Source organism: Chelon labrosus (assembly GCF_963514085.1).
Source record: "Chelon labrosus genome assembly, contig: SCAFFOLD_55, whole genome shotgun sequence".
NCBI classification, from domain to species: Eukaryota; Metazoa; Chordata; class Actinopteri; order Mugiliformes; family Mugilidae; genus Chelon; species Chelon labrosus.
Genome location: NW_028181678.1, coordinates 7,097 through 32,415, shown reverse-complemented (window position 1 = coordinate 32,415; position 25,319 = coordinate 7,097). Strand labels below are relative to the sequence as shown.

The following is a 25,319-nucleotide window of genomic DNA, read 5'->3' as shown; positions in this document are numbered from 1 at the left end:
GAATGAGATGCTAGCTGACCTAGCGTAGCCGTTAGCCATCGCTGAACTTTCTTCTGGACAAATGTTAGAAACTAAAAGAAGCGGTTGTTTGACGGGGAAATGTTGGACCACAGAACCCAGAGGGAGAACCAGGGCGCTGCAGCGGCGCCAGTCCTGGTCCAGACTCTTTAGATCCAGCTCGGTTCTGAGACTGAGCCGCCAGCGCCAACGCCCTCGTTCTCCGTCCAAAACCAAACCTCCACCCATCCATCCACACACCACGGCCGGTGTCTTTTCCCAGAACCAGATCAGACTGGTCCTGGTCCTGGTTCTGAGAAGTGGTGGGTTTGGTTCTGGCCCTGGTTCTGTCTCGCGGCTCTCTCTCTTTCTCTAATGTAGTAGAACGTTCATCTTTGTACAAGTTCAGCTCAGTTCTTATTACACGTTAACGTCTTTAAATCGTTGTTTTTATCTTCTTTCTTTTTTCTTCTTTACACGTTTGGCCACAAGTCCTAAGAGTTCTAGTCTCGGTTGTTTTTGGTCCAGGTCTGAAGCGGTCCGGTCCGCTGGGCTTGTAGCTCTGCACAGTATTTCCCCTGGGCACGGTTAGCATGGCGCTGTAAAGCATGGCGTGGAGACGTGGTCGTCTCCAGAACCCGTCGTCCAGCTGGTTCTGGGTGGTTCTGGTCCTGAAGAACGCCGGCTAGTCCACTTCTCTGACGGGTCGACGTATTTACAGCCTGTGCTGGAATGTATTCAAACTCTACTTTTGTTCCTCGAGATCATTATTCACGACTCTAACGAGTTCCACAGTCTTGATTGGTCGGGCAGTACATTACTAAAGAGTCTCCTGGCCAATAGGAGGCCAGAGGCCAGCGTGACTGACCAATGACGGAGCGGGAGCAGGGGGAGAAAGAGAGAGGGATGAAAGAGGAAACAAGGAAAGGAGAGGGAGGAGAGAGGAGGATGAGGAGGAGGTGAAGATGTGAGGGTCTGAGGGTTAATGGACACAGGTTCTGGTCGGTCAGTAGGCATCGGGCTCAGTGTGCTGTGGTACCGAGTGATTGTCCAGAGAAGAAAACATCGAGTGGTTGGTAGAAACATCTGGATCCAGTTCCTTCATTAAAGCTCCAAACAACGAGTCAGAGGATCCGTCCAGACCGTCAGAACCTCCTGACCCTGGCTCTGAATGCCCCCCCCCATCAATCTAAACCAACCGGTGCATCCACAGGTTTGTGTTTAGCCCCAGAACGAGTCCTGTACATGGATCCACGTCGGTTTGAGAACTGATTTCCCCTAAAATCCACCAGAGGAGGTAGTTGGGGTCCGAGCCGCTCCATCAATCGATCCATCAGTCACCTGACAAATAAATCACTGATGGATCGATTGCAGCCGGAGCTGGAGCCGTCGGTTCAACTGACTGTCAAACAGTTCAGAAACCCCCCCCCCCACGCCTCTTCCTCCCTCCCCCGTCCACCCCCCCCCATCCCCCCCATCAGTCCATTCAGGCCCCGCCTCCTCTCAGCTGCTCCCAGACATCAGGTTGATGGCTTGCTCCAGTTTGTGCCTCAGTTTGTGTTTGCGACAGTACCCGTCCCGGTCCAACGCCGTCAGGATCTGCAGACCCAGGAGAGAAACAGGAAGTGACATCACGACCTTCATGACCAGGTCTGATTGATGAACACAGCTAACATCTACCGACTGTCTCACCTCTTCCTTGTACTTGTTGATGTAGAAGTAAAGCTCACTGAGCGCGCTCAGGGTGTTGAACTCGTTGCCGTGGAGACGGGACTGTTCCACCAGGTAGGCGTCCATGTCCTGATCGCTGATGCTGGGCATCTTGGCAATATCCCTGTAGTACCTGGAGGAGACAGACACAGTCAGCTGTCTGACAACGCTAACCAGTAGCTTTACTGAGCCTGCAGTGCTAATAGAGTTAGCACTAGACCTAATTAACATATAGTTAGCACCATAGAGCTGCTCTACTCATTTATATAAACACATCTTAACTTGTTTTAAGTCATATTTAGTCGCATGTCGTCTTATTTTAGCCGGAGCGGCTTTATTGTTTTAACTTTAACTTTATAAATGATCCAGTCGTAGAAAAGACACTGGCTCTGCTTTAGTCATTAGCATATTACCACTTAGCAGGTAAGCTAATATTAGCACAGGTCCTGTGTGTTAGCTGCATACTGTACATACTGTACATGAATCAATTAGCATTATTTATTTTTATATACAGTTTGTTAGTCTGTACGTTAGCGTTCAAGCTACCATATATATATTTTATTCTTCTGCTGTTTCTTCTTATGAATGTATGTACGGTGTCCTTGAGTGCCAAGAAAGGCGCCTTTAAATAAAATGCATTATTATTATTATTATTACCACTTGACTAAATAAATTTTTTAGCTTACTAGCATGTTCGCTATCACCTCAAGATGTGAGTATTAAATGCATGTTAGCTGCATACGCTACATATGTGAATAAGTTAGCATTATTTCTTCTTACAGTATGTTTGTCGACATGCTAGCTACCTTTCCAGTAAACACATCTGTTAGCGTGCTAGCTACCTTTCCAGTAAACACATGTGTTAGCATGCTAGCTACCTTTCCAGTAAACACACGTGTTAGCATGCTAGCTACCTTTCCAGTAAACTCATGTGTTAGCGTGCTAGCTACCCTTCCAGTAAACACACGTTAGCGTGCTAGCTACCTTTCCAGTAAACTCATGTGTTAGCGTGCTAGCTACCTTTCCAGTAAACTCATGTGTTAGCGTGCTAGCTACCTTTCCAGTAAGCTCATGTGTTAGCGTGCTAGCTACCTTTCCACCCAGCTCTTGTAGTTGGGGATGTCTTTAGCGTAGAGCAGCTTGTTGGACGGAGAGTCTTTTCCGAGTCGATGCTCAGACGTGGAGCAGGAGTCCATGAAGGTCTGAGCGACGACTGACAGGCAGGCGTCGGTGATGCTGCTCTTGTGGATGTCAAACACAAACTGAGGGTTCTTGATGACGTTGACCCAGAACCTGAGAGGAAGGCTGCAGAACACAGACACCTGTTAAACCTTGACACCTTAACTTCCTGCTCAGAAAACTCTCCACTTCCTGTCAGCCTCTCACCAGTTGCTCTTCCAGGTGTGTCGGACGTCTGGGTCGCTGATCTGACGTTTGTCGGCCTGCTCATCCAGGAAGTCGAACATGTATTTAATAGCCAATGGGAGCGCAGAGCCGCGGTGGGCGGTACTAAACACCGTCTCAAAAAGGTCGTCCACAAACTTCTGCAGCGTCCCCTGGTGGTGAAAGGAACAACACACGGGATCAGACATGTCCTCTGAAGAGGGACGCAGGGTTCTGGTTCTGGTCCAGCTTTAATCCAGAAGGTTCAGATTGATGCAAGGGTCCACAGACACCTCCTGTTGTGTGTCTGTTGTGTTGTGTATTGTGTTATTGTGTTACCTTGGTGGCCAGCAGTCTGGTCAGGTAGATCTCAGAAACCATCTTGCTGCCTCGGTCTCCTTCTCTCTGGTCGCTGTGTTCGTGGTTCTTTACCAGATGCCACAGTTTGGTTCCTGGAGACAGAACAGAATCAGCTGCAGGTTCTCCCGGTTCTCCAGGTCTACATGTCAACACTAACACTCCACTACCACGGTCCAGAGATCCTAACAGAGTCAGTACCTGTCTCCTGGTCCGGGGTGATCATGGGGGCTCTGGACCTCAGGCTGTCTGGACTGCTGGACGTCCTCAGTAAAGATTCTGAGGACACAAACAGAGACATGAACAACTGAGACATGCGTAGATCACGTGTAGATCACGTGTAGATGAACACATGTAGATCATGTGTAGGTCATGTGTAGGTCATGTGTAGATGAACATGTGTAGACCATGCGTAGATCATGCGTAGATCACGTGTAGATCACGTGTAGATCATTTGTAGATGAACGTGTGTAGATGATCGTGTAGATCACGTGTAGATCATGTGTAGATCATATTTAGGTCATGTGTAGATCATGTGTAGATGAACATGTGTAGATCACGTGTAGATCATGTGTACATCAAGTGTAGATCACGTGTAGATCACGCGTAGATCACGTGTAGATCACGTGTAGATCACGTGTAGATCACGCGTAGATCACGTGTAGATCACGTGTAGATGAACACGTGTAGATCACGTGTAGATCACGTGTAGATCACGTGTAGATCACGCGTAGATCACGTCTAGATCAACACATGTAGATCATGTGTAGATCACGTGTAGATCATGCATAGATCATGTGTAGATCATGCATAGATCACGTGTCGATCGTGTGTAGATCACGTGTAGATCACGCATAGATCATGCGTAGATCATGCGTAGATCACGTGTAGATCACGCGTAGATCATGTGTAGATCACGTGTAGATCACGTGTCGATCGTGTGTAGATCACGTGTAGATCATGCATAGATCATGCGTAGATCATGTGTAGATCACGCATAGATCACGTGTCGATCGTGTGTAGATCACGTGTAGATCACGTGTAGATCACGTGTCGATCGTGTGTAGATCACGTGTAGATCATGCATAGATCATGCGTAGATCATGCGTAGATCACGTGTAGATCACGTGTAGATCATGCATAGATCATGCATAGATCACGTGTAGATCACGTGTAGATCACGTGTCGATCGTGTGTAGATCACGTGTAGATCATGCATAGATCATGCGTAGATCATGTGTAGATCACGCATAGATCACGTGTCGATCGTGTGTAGATCACGTGTAGATCATGCGTAGATCACGTGTAGATCACGTGTAGATCATGCATAGATCATGCATAGATCATGCGTAGATCACGTGTAGATCACGTGTAGATCATGCATAGATCATGCATAGATCACGTGTAGATCATGTGTAGATCACGTGTAGATGATGTGTAGATCATGTGTAGATCACGTGTAGATGAACACATGTAGATCATGTGTAGGTCATGTGTAGGTCATGTGTAGATCATGTGTAGATGAACATGTGTAGACCATGCGTAGATCATGTGTAGATCATGCATAGATCACGTGTAGATCACGTGTAGATCACGTGTAGATCATGCGTAGATCATGTGTAGATACCGTGTAGATCATGCATAGATCACGTGTAGATCACGTGTAGATCACGCGTAGATCACGTGTAGATCACGCGTAGATCACGTGTAGATCATGTGTAGATCACGTGTAGATCATGCATAGATCACGTGTAGATCACGCGTAGATCACGTGTAGATCATGTGTAGATCACGTGTAGATCATGCGTAGATCATGTGTAGATACCGTGTAGATCATGCATAGATCACGTGTAGATCACGTGTAGATCACGCGTAGATCACGTGTAGATCACGCGTAGATCATGTGTAGATCACGTGTAGATCACGTGTAGATCACGCGTAGATCACGTGTAGATCATGTGTAGATCACGTGTAGATCATGCGTAGATCCAATCCAATCCAATCCAATTTTATTTATATAGCACAATTTAAATAAACACAAGGTTTCCAAAGTGCTTCACAATAAAATACAATAAATAACACAACAGAAGTACAATAGAACAACGAACACAATGAGGTAAAAGTACGGTAAAACAAAAATAAAGCCAATGAGATAAAAGAGATAACAGATAAAACACAGTAAAAATCCTTAAAATAAAATAAATGAGGTCAACTTCCTACTAGGTGTTAAAAGCCAAGGAGAAGAGGTGGGTCTTTAGGTGGGATTTAAAAACAGACAGAGAGGAGGCCTGTCTGATGTGCTGAGGCAGATTGTTCCAGAGTTTTGGAGCTGCCACAGCGAAGGCACGATCCCCTCTTATCATGTGTAGATAATGTGTAGATCACGCGTAGATCACGTGTAGATACCGTGTAGATCACGTGTAGATCATGTGTAGATGATCACGTGTAGATCATGTGTAGATGATCACGTGTGTAGATGATCATGTGTAGATCATGTGTAGATCACGTGCAGATCATGTGTAGATCATGTGTAGATCACGTGTAGCTCACGTGTAGATCATGTGTAGATCACGTGTAGATCATGTGTAGATGATCACGTGTAGATCATGTGTAGATGATCACGTGTAGATCATGTGTAGGTCATGTGTAGATCATGTGTAGATCACGTGTAGATCATGTGTAGATCATGTGTAGATCATGTGTAGATGATCACGTGTAGATCATGTGTAGATGATCACGTGTAGATCACGTGTAGGTCATGTGTAGATCATGCGTAGATCATGTGTAGATGATCATGCGTAGATCATGTGTAGATCATGCGTAGATCATGCGTGTGCTCTGTACCGTATCTGCTCAGTGATCTGGTGAAGGTGAAGGAGTTTGCGATGTTGTAGGCTGAAACCTGCTTCTGGACCAGCGCCACCAGAGAACCATCCGTTACCTAGCAACACATCAATCAGTCAATCATCATCATCATCATCATCATCATCATTATGAAGTTGTTTTTAAAATAAATGATGTGAAACCTGAGAACACCATCACTGAATGTTCTCATCCAGCAGCAGAACACCGCTAACAAGCTAACTGGCTAACTGGCTAACGAACTACACACAGACTGACAGACGGACTGACTGACTGACTAACTAGCTAGCCAACTAGCTAACCAACTGACTGACTGATTGACTGACTGGCTAACTAGCTAGCCAACTAGCTAACCAACTGACTGGTTGACTGACTGGCTAACTAGCTAGCTAACTAGCTAACCAACTGACTGACTGATTGACTGACTGGCTAACTAGCTAGCCAACTAGCTAACCAACTGACTGACTGATTGACTGACTGGCTAACTAGCTAGCTAACGAACTGACAAGCTAACTGACAAACTAACTAGCTGACTAATTCTCTTGCTCCCTAACTAGCTAACTAAGTGACTAACTAGCTAACAAGCTAACTGACTAATGAATAACCTAAATAACTGACTGACTAGCTAGCTAGCTAACTAAAAGACTGACTAGCTAAGTACCTGATAGTGCGCCAGTGTGTTGAGTCTCTTCCAGTCACTTTCGATCTTGGTCGTGACGTCTTCGTCCTGCAGGATGATCCTGGTCAGTCGACCCTGACGCCACTCTGGTAACACAAACATAAACACAGACCCACCACTAGCATTTAGCATTTAGCACTTAGCAGGGGTTGTGGTGTGTTTTTGTTGAAATGAAGGTGGATGGTTTCCTTTTCTTTTTCTAATATGATGCAGCTGCTGCTAATAAATTCACTTCTATGTTGGAGAATCAACAGACATAAACGTCTGTGTGAATGTTCTTTAGCTAACGCCGTAGCTAGCCAACATGAACCAGGACGAATGAGCCCGTTACCGAGGTCCATGTCGTCAGCCTGCGGTCTCTGGGAGAACGGGATTCCTTTGTAGACGGCGTCCAGCAGTTTGTCTTTGACCTGAGTCACCGTGTCACAGTTCAACACCTTCACCGGCACCTCGGTCCCGGCCTCGCCCTCCGGAGGGATGCACATCAGCGTCTGACACAGAGACACCGGGGTTACATGGGTGGTCCACGTCCAACACGTCACTAATTAGACACTAACGAGATGAATTACCAGCTGTTTGTAGTCGATCTGTTGTCTGATGAGTTTGTCTTCACTCAGAGAATAACGAGCTTCTCCTGTGATGGCGTCAATCGGTCCTTTCTCCATCTGCTGCTTTATGGCACAGTACAACATGAAGAGAGGCTCCCCAGCACACTCCTGGAGGGGGGAGGAGGAGGAGGAGGAGGAGGGGGAGGAGGAGGAAAACAGGAGGAGGAGGGACGAGGAGGAGGAGGAGGAGGAGGAGGAGGAGGAGGAGGAGGAGGGAGGAGGATGAAAAGAGTTTAATCCTGAACAATCAGTCCCGTTTATCCTATGAATAAATTAAGAGCAGCTCTGATCTGATTGGTCACGGTCAGAGAAGAGGAAGGATGGAAGAGGAGGAGAGGAGGAGAGGAGGAGGAGGAAGAGAGGAGAAGAAGAAGAGGAGAGAAGGAGGAGAAGAGGAGGAGAGAAGGAGGAGGAGGAGGAGGAGAGAAGGAGGAGAGAAGGAGAGAAGGAGGAGGAGGAGGAGAGAAGGAGGAGAGAAGGAGAGAAGGAGGAAGAGAGGAGGAGAAGGAGAGGAGGAGGAGAGAAGGAGGAGAAGAGGAGAAGAGGAGGACATAGGGAGCAGAGGAGAGAAGGAGAGAAGGAGGAAGAGAGGAGGAGAGGAGGAGAGAAGGAGGAGGAGGAGAGAAGGAGCAGAGGGGAGAAGGAAGAGGACAGGAGGAGAAGATGAGAAAGAGGAGGAAGAAGAGAGGAGAGAAGGAGAGCAGGAGGAGGAGAGAAGGAGGAGAAGGAGGAGGAGAGAAGGAGGGGAGAAGGAGAGAAGGAGGAGGAGAAGGAGAGGAGGAGGAGAGAAGGAGAGAAGGAGGAACAGAGGAGGAGAAGGAGAGGAGGAGGAGAGAAGGAGGAGAAGAGGAGGAAGAAGAGGAGAGGAGGAGGAAGAAGAGAGGAGGAGAGGAGGAGAGAAGGAGCAGAGGAGAGAAGGAAGAGGACAGGAGGAGAAGATGAGAAGGAGGATGAGGAGAGAAGGAGGAGGAGGAGCAGTACCTTGAGGAATCGATGCAGCAGGAAGGTGAACCAGTTGGTCAACATCTTCTCAGCAACAGACTCAGTCCTGAACAAAGGTCAGAGGTCAGAGGTCATTAATCAATACCTGATACCTGAGCTAGAGCTTGACTTTTATTTTGAAAGAGCAGGAGGAAACAGAAGCAGTGAGGTGTCAGGACGTCCTCTGACCTCCTGAGCAGCAGTTTAGGATGGTTCCTGTTCTCCAGGTTCTTCTCTATCAGGTCGGCCAGCAGCTGCTTCAGCACCACGGTGGCGTACTCCATCCGGCCCTGACGGGACAGACAGGCTCACGTTAGCGCTCGTTAGCGGACTCGTTAGCAGACTCGTTATCAGGCTCGTTAACAGGCAGCTACCTGCAGAGCGGCCATCAGCAGCGAGGCCACGTTCCCTCGGTCTCTCATGGAGAAGGACCTCTGAGCCTCCAGAGTGTGGATGAAGGTCAACAGGAACATCTTGTTGTTGAGCAGCTGACTGAAGAGACGTAGCGCTTTCTCCACGTTAGCTGGAGACTGAAGGGACACGCCACCAGGTTAACGTATGACTGGACACACTGCTGCAGGGTTAACTGATGAAGCCACAGGTTAACAGTACACATGACCTGCTGTATGTACCTATGTCCAGGATCAGCTGATGAACTAACTAATGGAACAGGAAGTGTTTCTGATCTCCGTCTACACATCGGTACAACAGCTCAGAGATTCCTGCTGGCCTGGTTCATTAAAGCTGTGATGGTTCTACTTCCTGTTCTGTGTTCTGTGTGTTGTGTTGTGTTGTTGTTGTGTTGTGTTGCGTTGCGTTGCGTTGCGTTGCGTTGCACGTACATCCAGCTCCTTGAGGACGGGGTGCTCTTCAATCCCAGGGAACATGACTCTCATGGTGTAGGTCCGATACTCCAGGAAGGGAATCTTCACTCCGTCCATGTCGTTGGTCAGTTCCTGGATGTCGGTCTGAAGCTCAGCGAAGGCTGCATGTAGGAAGACTATGGTTACTACGGCGACGGACAGGTAGGAGGATGTAAAGGAAGGAAGGGAAGGATGTGAGGCAGGCGTACCCTCCTTGCACTCCAGCGCCACCCGGCTCTCCAGGTTGTCCATCTGAAGCTGGAGGCGTTTGAGCGTGCGGTCGGCGTCCCGGGTCTTCCTCTTGTAGGCGATCAGAACAGCGATGATGGCGATGAGCAGAACGCCTCCGCCCGCCCCGATCCCGATGATGGCGGGCAGCGTCAGGGCGCTGTCGGAGTAGATATGGAGCGTCCCCGGGGAGTACTCCAGACCTCCGACCAGGATCTGTTCAGGTAGAAGACAAAGAGTCAACACGGTGGACACTTCCATCACAACCCAGACCCCAGGAAGTAGCCTGAGCCTCAGCTCATAGGAGACAATACTGCTGTGATCGTCCTGATCTCTGGATGAGACCGAGGCGTAAGAGGACAATCATCATCATCATCATCATCATCATCATCAGAGAATCATTATTTAACCCTAAATCTGTCTCCTGCTGTTTGACACGTCCAGTTGGAGCAGAGGCTGCAGCCTCTAAGGACCGCGTCCAGGTAAGACGCTTGATCAGGACACCTCAGCCATGGACACGGCGGGAGGCGAACCTGGCACCCCTCGGTCCCAAGCTACAACTCTAACCACTAGTCCACAGCTCCCCCAGTAATGTAGGATGAGGGTGTGGTTGTTGTGTTTCTACTGTGGTTGTTGTGTCTCTATTGTGGTTGTTGTGTCTCTATTGTGGTTGTTGTGTCTCTACTGTGGTTGTTGTGTCTCTATTGTGGTTGTTGTGTCTCTACTGTGGTTGTTGTGTCTCTATTGTGGTTGTTGTGTCTCTACTGTGGTTGTTGTGTCTCTACAGTGGTTGTTGTGTCTCGATTGTGGTTGTTGTGTCTCGATTGTGGTTGTTGTGTCTCTACTGTGGTTGTTGTGTCTCTATTGTGGGTGTTGTGTCTCTATTGTGGGTGTTGTGTCTCTACTGTGGTTGTTGTGTCTCGATTGTGGTTGTTGTGTCTCTATTGTGGGTGTTGTGTCTCTATTGTGGGTGTTGTGTCTCTATTGTGGTTGTTGTGTCTCTACTGTGATTGTTGTGTCTCTACTGTAGTTGTTGTGTCTCAGTGATTGTCGTGTCTCAGTGATTGTCGTGTCTCAGTGGTTGTTGTGTCTCTATTGTAGTTGTTGTGTCTCTACTGTGGTTGTTGTGTCTCTACTGTGGTTGTTGTGTCTCAGTGGTTGTTGTGTCTCAGTGGTTGTTGTGTCTCTACTGTAGTTGTTGTGTCTCAGTGGTTGTTGTGTCTCTACTGTAGTTGTTGTGTCTCTACTGTGGTTGTTGTGTCTCAGTGGTTGTTGTGTCTCAGTGGTTGTTGTGTCTCTACTGTGGTTGTTGTGTCTCTACTGTAGTTGTTGTGTCTCAGTGGTTGTTGTGTCTCTACTGTGGTTGTTGTGTCTCTACTGTGGTTGTTGTGTCTCTACTGTAGTTGTTGTGTCTCTACTGTGGTTGTTGTGTCTCAGTGGTTGTTGTGTCTCTACTGTAGTTGTTGTGTCTCTACTGTAGTTGTTGTGTCTCTATTGTAGTTGTTGTGTCTCTACTGTGGTTGTTGTGTCTCAGTGGTTGTTGTGTCTCTACTGTAGTTGTTGTGTCTCTACTGTAGTTGTTGTGTCTCTACTGTAGTTGTTGTGTCTCTATTGTAGTTGTTGTGTCTCTACTGTGGTTGTTGTGTCTCAGTGGTTGTTGTGTCTCTACTGTAGTTGTTGTGTCTCTACTGTGGTTGTTGTGTCTCAGTGGTGATTTTCCTTTTTTCCAGCTGTTGAGGAACGTTCTGTGTCGATGTGTGGTTCTGTGTTGATGTGTGGTTCTGTGGTGGTTCTGTGGTGAGACACTTTAACGTCTTCATGAAGTGAGACTTGTCTGGAGGTGGACCAGCAGGTTGATGAATGTTTGATGAAAGAGTTTCAACATGAATAAATGATCAAGACGATGATCAATGATGACTGATGCTGCACGGACCGTTCATTAGGCTTCATACTTTAAATGTAGACACACAGTAGAAGAAAATAAATCAGACCAATTACCCATGATTCCCTGGGGCTAAACGGAATGACTTTACCCTTTATGAAGACCCCCCCCTGGCTCATGGGACCCCTCTCTCACAGGGACCCTGTCTCATAGGGCCCCTGGCTCATAGGGCCCCTGGCTCATGGGGACCCTGGCTCATGGGGCCCCTGGCTCATGGGACTCCTCTCTCACAGGGACCCTGGTTCATGGGACCCCTGGCTCATAGGGCCCCTGGCTCATGGGACCCCTGGCTCATGGGACCCCTCTCTCACAGGGACCCTGTCTCATAGGGCCCCTGGCTCATAGGGCCCCTGGCTCATGGGGACCCTGGCTCATGGGGACCCTGGCTCATGGGGCCCCTGGCTCATGGGACCCCTCTCTCACAGGGACCCTGGCTCATAGGGCCCCTGGCTCATAGGGCCCCTGGCTCATGGGGACCCTGGCTCATGGGGCCCCTGGCTCATGGGACCCCTCTCTCACAGGGACCCTGGTTCATGGGACCCCTGGCTCATAGGGCCCCTGGCTCATGGGACCCCTGGCTCATGGGACCCCTCTCTCACAGGGACCCTGGTTCATGGGACCCCTGGCTCATAGGGCCCCTGGCTCATGGGACCCCTGGCTCATGGGACCCCTCTCTCACAGGGACCCTGGCTCATAGGGCCCCTGGCTCATAGGGCCCCTGGCTCATGGGGACCCTGGCTCATGGGACCCCTCTCTCACAGGGACCCTGGTTCATGGGACCCCTGGCTCATGGGACCCCTGGCTCATAGGGCCCCCGGCTCATGGGACCCCTGGCTCATGGGGCCCCTCTCTCGCAGGGCCCCTGGTTCATGGGGCCCCTGACTCACCATGACTCGCTGTTCTCCGGTGAGATCTGGCGAATCACAGAGCAGCTGGTTCTCTGAGACGGTGAGCAGACAGGGGGCCTCTCCAATCAGGACGGTGTAGTTGAGGCGGTTGTTACCGGGGGCGGGGGGGATCAGGTTCTTCCCCTGGAACACAAACATGTCCACACTCATTACACCTCCTAGTCCATCCTCCTCATCCTCCTCCATCATCCTCCTCCTCCACCTCCTCCTCCTCCATCATCCTCCTCCTCCACCTCCTCCTTCATCATCCTCCTCCTCCTCCATCATCCTCCTCCATCATCCTCCTCCTCCTCCATCATCCTCCTCCATCATCCTCCTCCTCCACCTCCTCCTCCATCATCTTCCTCCTCCACCTCCTCCTCCTCCATCATCCTCCTCCTCCACCTCCTCCTCCACCTCCTCTACTTACCTTGAGGATAATGGGTGACCCTGGCTTCACCTCCAGGATCCCAGAGCTCCCCAGGGGGTCAAAGGTCGGGTTGGGATAGTGAGTAAAGGGGGTGGAGTTCAGGACCAGCAGAGAGGACACCTGCACAGGACGGTGATATAAAGTTAGTCCTCCTCTCGTCTCCCATCTTAAAAACGTTGAGCTCTTTTTATCACAACCAGCGGACGCCATGACGGCTCCTCAAAGCACGTGGAGCTCCCCCTGGTGGCCGGCTGCAGTATAGGCCATAAGCCCCGCCCACATCAGCACTAACAAAGGTGAATCCATGATGGAGCTGGATTTAAATGTTGTTAGTAACTGATACCTGGTCCAGGATGAAGCCGAACTCGTCTGGGTGCAGCGCCCCCTCTGGTGGGTTGGGTTTACTGTAGACCAGTCCTGGAGCCAGACACGTCATGGTGCTGTCATTGACTAATGAGCAGAACTGGAAGGAGAAAACACAGGTCTGGTTTGAACTGGTTTGACTGGCTGTGGAGTAACCAGAATCAGAACCAGAACCAGGGGCCTCTTACGTTGCTGGTTTCCACTCCTCCATACTTGGCTCTGATCTTGGGTTCCTGGATGGTCTGTAGGTTGGTTCCTGTCACTGTGATCATGGTGCTGCCGCTGTGGACACAAACCCTCTCATCATTACCTTTATTATGATTATTATTATTATTATTATTATTATTTGACTGATTCTGATCAACTCATGATCCAGGATCAGGATCCAGGATCAGGATCAGGATCTGGATCAGGATCAGGATCAGGAGCTGGAGGTTTACTTGAGGATGGTCCAGTTGGGCTCGATGCCGGTGATGGTCGGGTCCTCGGTGTAGATGTATTTGATCTCTGAGTTCGTCACCTCGGCCCTGTCAATCATCAGACGGATGGAGGCGGAGCCAGAGCCCGTGGCAGAGGTGGGGGTGATGCAGACGATCTCTCGATTGGTCCGTCTGAGGGAGGAAGACAGCGTTACACCTGCTGGACGACGCTTTAACAAAGACACCAATCAGGACCAACCGACCCAGACTCACTTGACAAACAGACACTCCTCCTTCCCGACGTAGACGCTGACGGTGCTGCCGGCGTCCAGGTGACGGCCGGTCACCGTCAGCCGGGTTCCCCCTGAAACAGGTCCCTTCTCTGGGCGAACCCGGCTGAAGCTGGGGCTCTGGAGGAGGAGACGACGGAACAAGAAACAAGAATCAGTCGAGAGTCTGACTCCGACCGCTGGTTCTGGTTCTGATGTGGTCACAAGGCCCCGCCTCCTGCCCCGCCCACAAATAAGAAACACAGAACTTCCTACAGCCTGGCGGCTGTAGCTGTGACGAGTGTTTCAGTCTGTTCTCCGGTCTGTTCTCCGGTCAGTTCTCCGCTCCGCCCCGGGACCAGACCTGGACCTCTCATCAGTATCTTTGTTCTGTGACTTTTCTTAAATGTTTGGATGTTGAATGATGTCATCACGTTCAGTCTTGTTCACTGGGCTTACGACTTTATTCACCTTTCTGTAAAAAACTAATTTATTCTAAATAAAAAGACCTCCGTCCTCATCTACTCTGGTCGTCCATGTCTCTGTAGAGGACAGTTGGTCTCTAAAAGACGTCCCTCCTGGAGACCTCCTGGACCTGGACCAACTGTTTCTAAGCCACGTCACCTCTTGGAAGCCCTGACCTCAGGTTGGACCTCAGTTCAGATCCACACACATTAGTTTGTCAGAGGGAAGAGGAGTTCATCATCTACAGGTCGTCGCTTCCTGTGAAGTCCAACTTTTAATTTACCGCTAAATCTACAGGAAACTGGACTGATACTCTGAGGATATGAGCTAAAAGCTAACTAGCTCTTAGCTCGCTAACACATGCTCTAGCTAAGCGCTAACTAGCTCTAAGAGCTAACTAGCTCTAACAGCTAACTCAGAAAGTTGATGATGACTCTCTCTCTAATCGTCTGATCAGCGTTCAGCTGAGGTCAAGATGGCAGCTGGTCTGTGGGGCGAGCAGGAGGCGGGGCTTCGAAACCATTCTGGTTGTTAAAGATATCATCAAGATGGCGGCGTCCGTTCCCCACCTACTGTGACGGAGAACGTTGCATGAAGACCGAACTCACCACGAAGGAGTAGGTCTGGGTGGAGAGCGTTCGGTACTCGGAGCTACAAACGCCGATGCAGAGCTCCACGGGTCCGCCGGGGGAATGAGGGAGGAGGGCTTCGGCCATGTCGCACACGATCCTGCAGACACACGGAGAGTCAGAACACGCCTCTGCTGCTACACGCTAACACACACACACACACACACACACACCTCTCAGCGCTGATGTACTGCGACTGGACTGGGTTACAGCGGACGCCGGCCACCTGCACGTGAGTGATCTCCTTCACCTGCAGACCCAGGTTGTCCCCCTCGATCGTCACCCGGGTCCCCCCCTCCCGAGGCCCCGTCAGAGGGTCGATCTGCAGGAGACAATCAGTGATGAGTTCATGGTCTCAGCGTTCAGACTCGTTCTAGTTCATGTTCCATGGGGGACAAGTAGTTAAAACTGAACTCATTTCACATTAAAAGCCTCTGGATTAATTAACATTAATAATAATATCTCAGGTCTGTTTCAGTGTGAATATGGGTCTTTTACTTTGAAACTACAGATATGTGATGACATCATATCCTGTTTGCCTCCTCCTCTGTGAACATGTGACTCTGAACAGATTGTGATCTGAAATTTCTTTCATTTTTATCATTTAAACCAATTATAAGTTGTTACTCTAAGGATTTATTAGATTTAAAAGAATTAAATTCTCCTTGTTATATGACCTGACTGCTGGTACCGGGTCAACAGAACCGCCGGTGTCCAGGCTCCAGATGAATGAACCAGTACCGGGTGATACCGGGTCCTGGCGGGTTCCTACCTTGGCGATGCGCGGGTGGCTGCAGCGCAGGTTGTGGCGGCCGTGGTGCATCCAGTTCTGCTCGGGAGACGGACAGTGCTGTCGCAGCAAACACTTCCTGGTCTCGGTGCACCAGCCACAGTCGAAGGCAGCCGGAGCTTTGAGGCACTGACCACAGCTGGAGCGCTGAGCCTCACACTTATAGAGCAGAGCTGGAAACCAAGACACAACGTCAACTACTGCTGCCGACACAACGTCATCACCAGACACACAACGTCATCACCAGACACACAACGTCATCACCAGAAACACAACGTCATCACCAGAAACACAACGTCATCACCAGACACACAACGTCATCACCAGAAACACAACGTCATCACCAGAAACACAACGTCGTCACCAGAAACACGTCATCACCAGAAACACAACGTCATCACCAGAAACACAACGTCGTCACCAGAAACACGTCATCACCAGAAACACAACGCCATCACCAGACACACAACGTCATCACCAGAGACACAACGTCATCACCAGACACACAACGTCATCACCAGACACACAACGTCATCACCAGAGACACGTCATCACCAGACACACAACGTCATCACCAGACACACAACGTCATCACCAGAAACACAACGTCATCACCAGAGACACAACGTCATCACCAGAGACACAACGTCATCACCACAAACACAACGTCATCACCAGACACACAACGTCATCACCAGAAACACAACGTCATCACCAGAAACACGTCATCACCAGAAACACAACGTCATCACCAGAAACACGTCATCACCAGAAACACAACGTCATCACCACAAACACGTCATCACCAGAAACACAACGTCATCACCAGAGACACGTCATCACCAGAAACACAACGTCATCACCACAAACACAACGTCATCACCAGACACACAACGTCATCACCAGACACACAACGTCATCACCAGAGACACAACGTCATCACCAGAAACACAACGTCATCACCAGAGACACGTCATCACCACAAACACAACGTCATCACCAGACACACAACGTCATCACCACAAACACAACGTCATCACCAGACACACAACGTCATCACCAGAGACACAACGTCATCACCAGAAACACAACGTCATCACCAGAGACACGTCATCACCAGAAACACGTCATCACCAGACACACAACGTCATCACCAGAGACACAACGTCATCACCAGAGACACAACGTCAACACCAGACACACAACGTCATCACCAGAAACACAACGTCATCACCAGAGACACAACGTCATCACCACAAACACAACGTCATCACCAGAAACACAACGTCATCACCAGAGACACAACGTCATCACCAGAAACACAACGTCATCACCACAAACACAACGTCATCACCACAAACACAACGTCATCACCAGAAACACAACGTCATCACCACAAACACGTCATCACCAGACACACAACGTCATCACCAGACACACAACGTCATCACCAGAAACACAACGTCATCACCAGAGACACAACGTCATCACCAGAAACACAACGTCATCACCACAAACACAACGTCATCACCAGAAACACAACGTCATCACCAGAGACACAACGTCATCACCAGAGACACAACGTCATCACCAGAAACACAACGTCATCACCAGAGACACAACGTCATCACCAGAGACACAACGTCATCACCAGAAACACAACGTCATCACCAGAGACACGTCATCACCAGAAACACAACGTCATCACCAGACACACAACGTCATCACCAGAGACACAACGTCATCACCAGACACACAACGTCATCACCAGAGACACAACGTCATCACCAGACACACAACGTCATCACCAGAAACACAACGTCATCACCAGAAACACAACGTCATCACCAGACACACAACGTCATCACCAGACACACGTCATCACCAGAGACACAACGTCATCACCAGAAACACAACGTCATCACCAGAAACACAACGTCATCACCACAAACACAACGTCATCACCACAAACACAACATCATCACCAGACACACAAGTCATCACCAGAAACACAACGTCATCACCACAAACACAACGTCATCACCAGAAACACAACGTCATCACCAGAGACACAACGTCATCACCAGAAACACAACGTCATCACCAGAGACACAACGTCATCACCAGAAACACAACGTCATCACCAGAGACACAACGTCATCACCAGAAACACAACGTCATCACCAGAGACACAACGTCATCACCAGAAACACAACGTCATCACCAGAGACACAACGTCATCACCAGAAACACAACGTCATCACCAGAAACACAACGTCATCACCAGAAACACAACGTCATCACCAGAGACACAACGTCATCACCAGAAACACAACGTCATCACCAGACACACAACGTCATCACCAGACACACAACGTCATCACCAGAGACACAACGTCATCACCAGAAACACAACGTCATCACCAGAGACACAACGTCATCACCACAAACACAACGTCATCACCACAAACACAACGTCCGGACTCAAGGTAGACACTAAACCGGTTTTACCTTTCATAGCCACTGGCTTGTCGATGAAGAAGTCGCCGTCCCAGACGATGGAGAAGTCGACGGGAAGGTCGCCGGCCTCGTCGCCGTCGTACCAGTACTACAGACACAGAGTCCAGACAACATTCACTTTACTCTCAACAGATCATCAGAAAGAGGAAACATCTGGAGTTTAGGTTTTTATCAGGAACATCTGTGGGTGGAGTCCACCTGAAGGTCACCTGGACCTGGAGGACCCTGTTCTGATCCTGGTTCTCTGATGATCCATTAATGTCCACAGACTCCAGATGTTCAGACTGATGTAGATCAGATCTCAGGTCCAGGTCCAGGTCCAGGTGAGTACCAGGTCATTAACAGACTCTAGTCATGTGACCTTCAGGTGATAAAAACCTAAACTCCTGTTGTTGACCCATGAACGGGAACGTTACACACTGTTGTAAAGGTCATGTTTCATAGAAGATGGTTATATCAGTATGTGTAGTACCACCATCAGCCCACCAGAGGGGGAAAGAGCTCAGATTCTGTCAGGCAAGTCACCGCATGGTGCATAGCTGATAGAGAATCAGTCGAATTAGTTTTGTTTTTGAGCAGCGGTGCATGCTGGGTAGTGTAGTGCTCTCACCGAGGTGTTCTGGCACTGGATGCAGGACGAGTTGAAGCGGACGGCCGGGATGCGCTGCACCTTCCCCTGGATGCTGAACACACACTCGTAGTTCTTCTGACCCGACTGAGGCTGGGGGAGGTTCCGGGCCCTCAGCGTGATGGGACGCACCATCCCAGCCGGGACCAGGATGTCCGAGGTGGGGAGGATCTGAGGACAGCCCTGGGGAGACACCGTACAACCATCAGGGCCTGATGCCAGAGACATCCACAGTGTGTCCCTGAATAGAGGACGTCTTCTAGAGGCACTCTGAGACACTCTGAGACACAATGAGACACACTGAGACACAATGAGACAGACTGAGACAGACTGAGACACAATGAGACAGACTGAGACAGAATAAGACACTCTGAGACACTCTGAGACACAAAGAGACAGACTGAGACAGACTGAGACACCCTGAGACACTCTGAGACACAATGAGACAGACTGAGACACCCTGAGACACTCTGAGACACAATGAGACAGACTGAGACAGACTGAGACACCCTGAGACACAATGAGACACCCTGAGACAGACTGAGACACCCTGAAACACTCTGAGACAGACTGAGACAGAATAAGACACCCTGAGACACAATAAGACACCCTGAGACACAATGAGACACCCTGAGACACACAGCGGTTTCTTGCTTTAGGTGAACTAGGTGAAGCTTGGGGCCCAGGTGAAAGCTTGGGGCCCAGGTAAAGCTTGGGGCCAGGTGAAAGCTTGGGGCCCAGGTGAAGCTTGGGGCCAGGTGAAGCTTGGGGCCCAGGTGAAAGCTTGGGGCCCAGGTGAAGCTTGGGCCCAGGTGAAGCTTGGGGCCAGGTGAAGCTTGGGGCCCAGGTGAAAGCTTGGGGCCCAGGTGAAGCTTGGGGCCAGGTGAAGCTTGGGGCCCAGGTGAAGCTTGGGGCCCAGGTAAAGCTTGGGGCCAGGTGAAAGCTTGGGGCCCAGGTGAAGCTTGGGGCCAGGTGAAGCTTGGGGCCAGGTGAAAGCTTGGGGCCCAGGTGAAGCTTGGGGCCAGGTGAAGCTTGGGGCCAGGTGAAGCTTGGGGCCCAGGTGAAGCTTGGGCCCAGGTGAAGCTTGGGGCCCAGGTGAAAGCTTGGGGCCCAGGTGAAAGCTTGGGGCCCAGGTGAAGCTTGGGGCCCAGGTAAAGCTTGGGGCCAGGTGAAGCTTGGGGCCCAGGTAAAGCTTGGGGTCAGGTGAAGCTTGGGGCCCAGGTGAAGCTTGGGGCCAGGTGAAGCTTGGGGCCCAGGTAAAGCTTGGGGCCCAGGTAAAGCTTGGGGCCAGGTGAAGCTTGGGGCCCAGCCACCAGGGGCCTAAAGCTGCATGTTCATCCTCATCTGAGGAGAATTAAAATCTTTATCTGTCTCTGTCTCTGTGTTTGTAACGTCCATTACACGTTTAAAAATAAACGTAGGACATAAATAAAATAAACTGCAGTGATAAGCTGCGGCATTATTACGTCCGACTCGTTGGAGCGACTCGTTGGAGCGACGTAGGGCGACCGACAGGTATGACAGGAATGATTCGGTGCTGCACCGCAGTGAAGTTAGTTTTAAGTTGGATATCTGACAGACATTCGTTCTGGGTAAACCTCTTTGTTGCTATGGGGACAGTGTGACTCCAACATTTCAAGTGTTCCCGTACTACAGACTTTACGGTAAAGACACGGAGACAGAAGACGGCTACAGCGCGTACCGGCGTCTGGTTTCCAACATAAAGGTGTGTGATAGTTAAAGCAGAGCTACGTGTTTAAAGCTGCTGAGAAGCTTTGGGCTAAAAGTCATGCAGCCAGCGTCGTAACATGATCCAGCACTGATCAGTCTGGATCACAGTCCTCCACTAGATCCTCCTCTTTGACATTTTAAATCTCTGAATATTTTTTATATGTAAATATTAGCATTTTAGCTCAATAGCTTCCAGGTCATGTGATGAATTGACTCCAATTTGTCTGTCAGATATTTGACACTTAGCATTAGCATTTAGCATTAGCTGGGATTCATTTACTAAGCTTAGTGTGTGTTTTAAAGGCCTGTGCTACTGTTTTATACTTTAAATCAATATTTATAAAGATGAGGCATCGTCTTTATTATCTTAGTTTTATTTCTTTAACTCGTCCGATGTGTAAATGAACACAGATAACTCTTAGGTACAAGCTTTAAAGGAACACTGTACATCACAATGTTTAAGAACAGAACATGTGCTCATGATCCAGGAACCAGGAAGCTCCAGGACCGTCACCATCAACCATGAGATGGACAAGCATGTGTCATAGGAGGACATCACTGATGACTGGGAGTCAAAAAGCCAGGAGACATTTAAGGACAATACACTGTGACTGAATAAACTGTTCTTATCAGACTGTGATGTTAAATAAACATTCACACACAGTGTTGTTCTGTGTTCAGTTGGTTTGTTGTATTATTTTAATGTAAATACTCAAAGTCATTTTTTTGACTGACGTATAGAGGATTGTTCTTTTCCTTGTTTTATAGTTTTTCATCAGTTTAACTTAAGATGTTTAATTTTAACTTTAGTCTGTTCTGCTCCTGAGGGTTAGGAACCTCTGCTTCAAAGCAGACAGAGTACTCTCTCTCTGTCTCTCTCTCTCTCTCTGTGTCTCCCTCTGTCTCTGTCTCTGTCTCTCTCTCTCTCTCGGCCTAATTAGCCTCTAATTAACATTAATTACTGTGATTTTGTGTCAATTAAGAGTCTTTTCATCTCTTATTAACCAATTAACTGTCACCCTGGAACGACAACGAGCAACTAGGAGACGAGGAGACAACGAGATAAGAAGACAAGGAGACAAGGAGACAATGAGACAATGAGACGTGTTGGACCTCGGGGTGGGGTGGGGGGGGGGGTGGGGGGGGGGGGGGGGTGACTGTACCTCCATGCTGCTGACCCGTCCCTCCTGGAAGGAACAGTCCTGGAGGTTGTTGGTGCAGATGTGACGATATTTACACCAGTGACACGGAAACTCACTGCTGACACAGGAAGTACACCTGAGAGAGAGACAGGCTGTGATTGGTCGGGAGCATCATCTGATCAGACAGCGAATGAGACGGCAGGAGACGAGGAGACGAGGAGACGAGGAGACGTCAGACTTACGAGTTGAGCACAGAGCAGTTGTAGTAGATGAGGCTGGTGGTGATGAACTGGTGTCCGGTCTCTGTGGATCTGAGACTGAGCTGAACCACTCGCTTCTCTCCTGGAACATCACCAACAATCAGCTGATTAACAAGCTGGAAGAGGCTAACGGAAGCTAACAGAAGCTGAAAGAGGCTAATGGAAGCTAACAGAGGCTAACAGAAGCTGGAAGAGGCTAATGGAAGCTAACGGAGGCTAACAGAGGCTAACAGAAGCTGAGAGAGGCTAATGGAAGCTAACAGAAGCTAACAGAAGCTAACAGATGCCAATAGGCTAACAGAAGCTAACAGATGCCAATAGGCTAAAAGAGGGTAACAGATGCTAACAGGCTAACAGAAGCTAACAGATGCCAATAGGCTAAAAGAGGGTAACAGATGCTAACAGGCTAACAGAAGCTAACAAATGCCAATAGGCTAAAAGAGGGTAACAGATGCTAACAGGCTAACAGAAGCTAACAGATGCCAATAGGCTAAAAGAGGGTAACAGATGCTAACAGGCTAACAGAAGTAGAGAGCAGAGAAGAACAGCAGACTGACCGTATTGAGTGTTAGCTGGAATCTCTCTCAGTAACGGGGACAAACACATCAGCTGATCTCTAGCCAGCACCTGTCCAGGTGTCTCACTCAGGTCCTCAAAGACACAGGAAACCCCTCCAGACAAGACGGGGACGTTCTGGACCTGGACGGTCAGCTGGACACAGACAGACACATGTCACTAGTCTCAGACACTCATCACTTTGTTTGTCTTACCTGTGTGGGGGGCCAGGTGTGTGTGTGTTACTTGAGTGGGGGGCCAGATGTGTGTGTGTTACCTGAGTGGGGGGCCAGGTGTGTGTGTGTGTGTGTTACCTGTGTGGGGGGCCAGGTGTGTGTGTGTGTGTGTGTGTTACCTGTGTGGGGGGCCAGGTGACAGACATGCTGCTGGGGGTCACAGAAATGTTGACGCACTGGTCCAGTCGAGTGTTGAAGTGCTGAGGCTCCTCCCACTTGTCACATGCTTCCTGTCTGGAACACCTGGAGGGGTCAAAGGTCAGCGACAGGTGAAAGGGGGTTAATCAGAGGTTACAATGATTTATTCAGGGGGCTGGAGGTCAAAGGTCACAGGGTTATTTTATTAATCAAATGTTTATATCTGATTCATTCATATAATTAGTTTTATATTTTAATATTTTAATATTTTTAAATACTTTACGCTTTTAAAACGACCTACCTTATATTTTAGTTTATAATGAAATTAAACTCTGTTCTGTTTCAGCTGTGATGTGAGACTTCACAATAAAATCCACTGGCTGTCAGGGCTTTTACTTTGAAGGGACAGATAATTGATGCTAATCCAAAGAGGAACTTCCTCCTCAGTCTCAACATCAAACGTCCCGTGAAGCGTTTACAGGAACGTTAATGACGCCTCACGGGACACACACACACAGGCAGGCACACACACACACACACACACACAGGCACACACACACTTCTTCTTGTTGTTTTCTAAAACACTTCCTGTTTCTCTTTTTCACCACATGACCAGAAGTATGTGGACAGTGAAGGCAACATTTACAACATTTTACTTGAAGCTGTCTAACTTCCTGTGTGACCACCACAGAAGAAGAAGAGGCTGATCAGGCTACTGATGTGTTTTTATATTCGTTCATGTAAAATGAAGCTCAGTAAAGATCATTGACTGGATTTAGTCCTGAAGCTAAATGAGGACGGGACGTTTGTCTCTTACTTGTTGTAGAGGACACACCATCCACAGTGAGGATCTCCTGAACCCAGACACTCTGAACAGCTGACGTACTGTTCACAGCTCTCCACCGGCAGCCGGCTCACCTGGAACACGTCAAACATGCTAAGAACATGCTAAGAACATGCTAAGAACATGCCTTGATTGATTGAAAGACTGACTGATGGACCGTGTGACGTCTACGTTTGTCTCCAGTTCACTAGAACGATGAATGAATGGCGTCCTCACAAAGACAGAGCGCCAGTGTCTTTTACCCAGAATGCCTTGCAGCAGACTCATGAATACATCCATTGTCTCTGTCTCATTATCAGCTTCCTCTTTTAAAACTTGCTGAGTCGTTGCTTCTCCTTTAAAAAGTCAAACGTCTGGATTCTCAACGTCCCACACCTTCTCTTTTAATTTTACTTTTTAATTGAAGACAGGACTTCCCTTTAAATTTAACTTAACCCCTTAATCCCTTAATATCTACACTGCTCCATGAAGTAAGTGATTAGTACTGAACAACTTCATTCAGAACCTCCATAGTAAATCTGCTGATTTAAGCCGTCTGAATGACGACAGCTGGTCGCTGTAGGATCTCGACTGAGAGCAACATCAACACATTCAACTCTGCGTCTGGACAGAGTTCTGGATTCTTCATGTTTCAGAGTAAAAGCACAAAGCGATCAGAGCGTCCTGCAGCATCACCTCATGTTTATGTAACACTGCAGAGAAACGACACTGCTTTACATCCTGGATACTAATCTGCAGAACTCCATTTAAAAACCGTCTGATTTAAGGCCCAGTCTCTGACGCAGACTGAGTTTGGTTTGAGAGTCACAACGTTGTGATGTTCGTGGTCACGAGGGGCTCAGGTGTGTTTACCTGTCGGTCACTCAGCAGGTAGATGTACTGGTGGTCTGGACTAAACACCATGTCCCTCAGGATCGGCTTCCCCTCCACCACCGTCACTGTCTCATACAGCAAAGCATTCTGGTCCGGCGGGATTCCATCCACGCGGATCTGAAACACAGGGAACAGCATGTTAGCTTCATGCTAACACTCAAGTTTGATAGTTAGCTTGATGCTAACAGAACACAGAGATGCTAACATTCAAGTCTGATAGTTAGCTTGATGCTAACAGAACACAGAGATGCTAACATTCAAATCTGGTAGTTAGCTTGATGCTAACAGAACACAGAGATGCTAACACTCAAGTCTGGTAGTTAACTTGATGCTAAATACTCCTTTTAACACAATAAAGAATGACACAAGCAGACTGTTAGCATGTGGTCAGACATCTTAGCTTTAATTAAAACCAAAGCTAACTAACTTGCTAATGTTGCTAGCTTACTGAAAATCAATTCAGAACTCCCTTTAGAAACCGGATGATATAAGATCAGACCAGTCACCACATCACCATCTGTTTTAAACTC

The 25,319-nt window shown here is 48.8% G+C and overlaps 1 protein-coding gene across 1 annotated transcript; it reads right to left on the bottom strand.

The window, feature by feature from the left end:
• Positions 1-1,482: 1,482 nt before the first annotated feature.
• Positions 1,483-24,927, bottom strand: LOC311509802 (plexin A3; the record flags this gene model as incomplete). The annotated part of the gene is made up of 32 exons (XM_084575238.1): positions 1,483-1,596; positions 1,690-1,840; positions 2,800-3,012; positions 3,094-3,263; positions 3,430-3,542; positions 3,649-3,726; positions 6,292-6,388; positions 6,971-7,074; positions 7,320-7,479; positions 7,558-7,704; positions 8,578-8,644; positions 8,767-8,867; positions 8,952-9,107; positions 9,420-9,562; positions 9,650-9,884; positions 12,498-12,641; positions 12,928-13,047; positions 13,271-13,390; positions 13,479-13,572; positions 13,731-13,901; positions 13,983-14,119; positions 15,052-15,172; positions 15,246-15,394; positions 15,845-16,035; positions 18,374-18,470; positions 18,993-19,193; positions 21,905-22,019; positions 22,126-22,225; positions 22,701-22,854; positions 23,054-23,177; positions 23,890-23,990; positions 24,769-24,927. The coding sequence occupies 32 exons, from the start codon at positions 24,925-24,927 to the stop codon at positions 1,501-1,503; spliced, it is 4,329 nt and encodes a 1,442-aa protein (XP_084431364.1). The 3' UTR covers positions 1,483-1,500.
• Between the last annotated feature and the right edge of the window lie 392 nt (positions 24,928-25,319).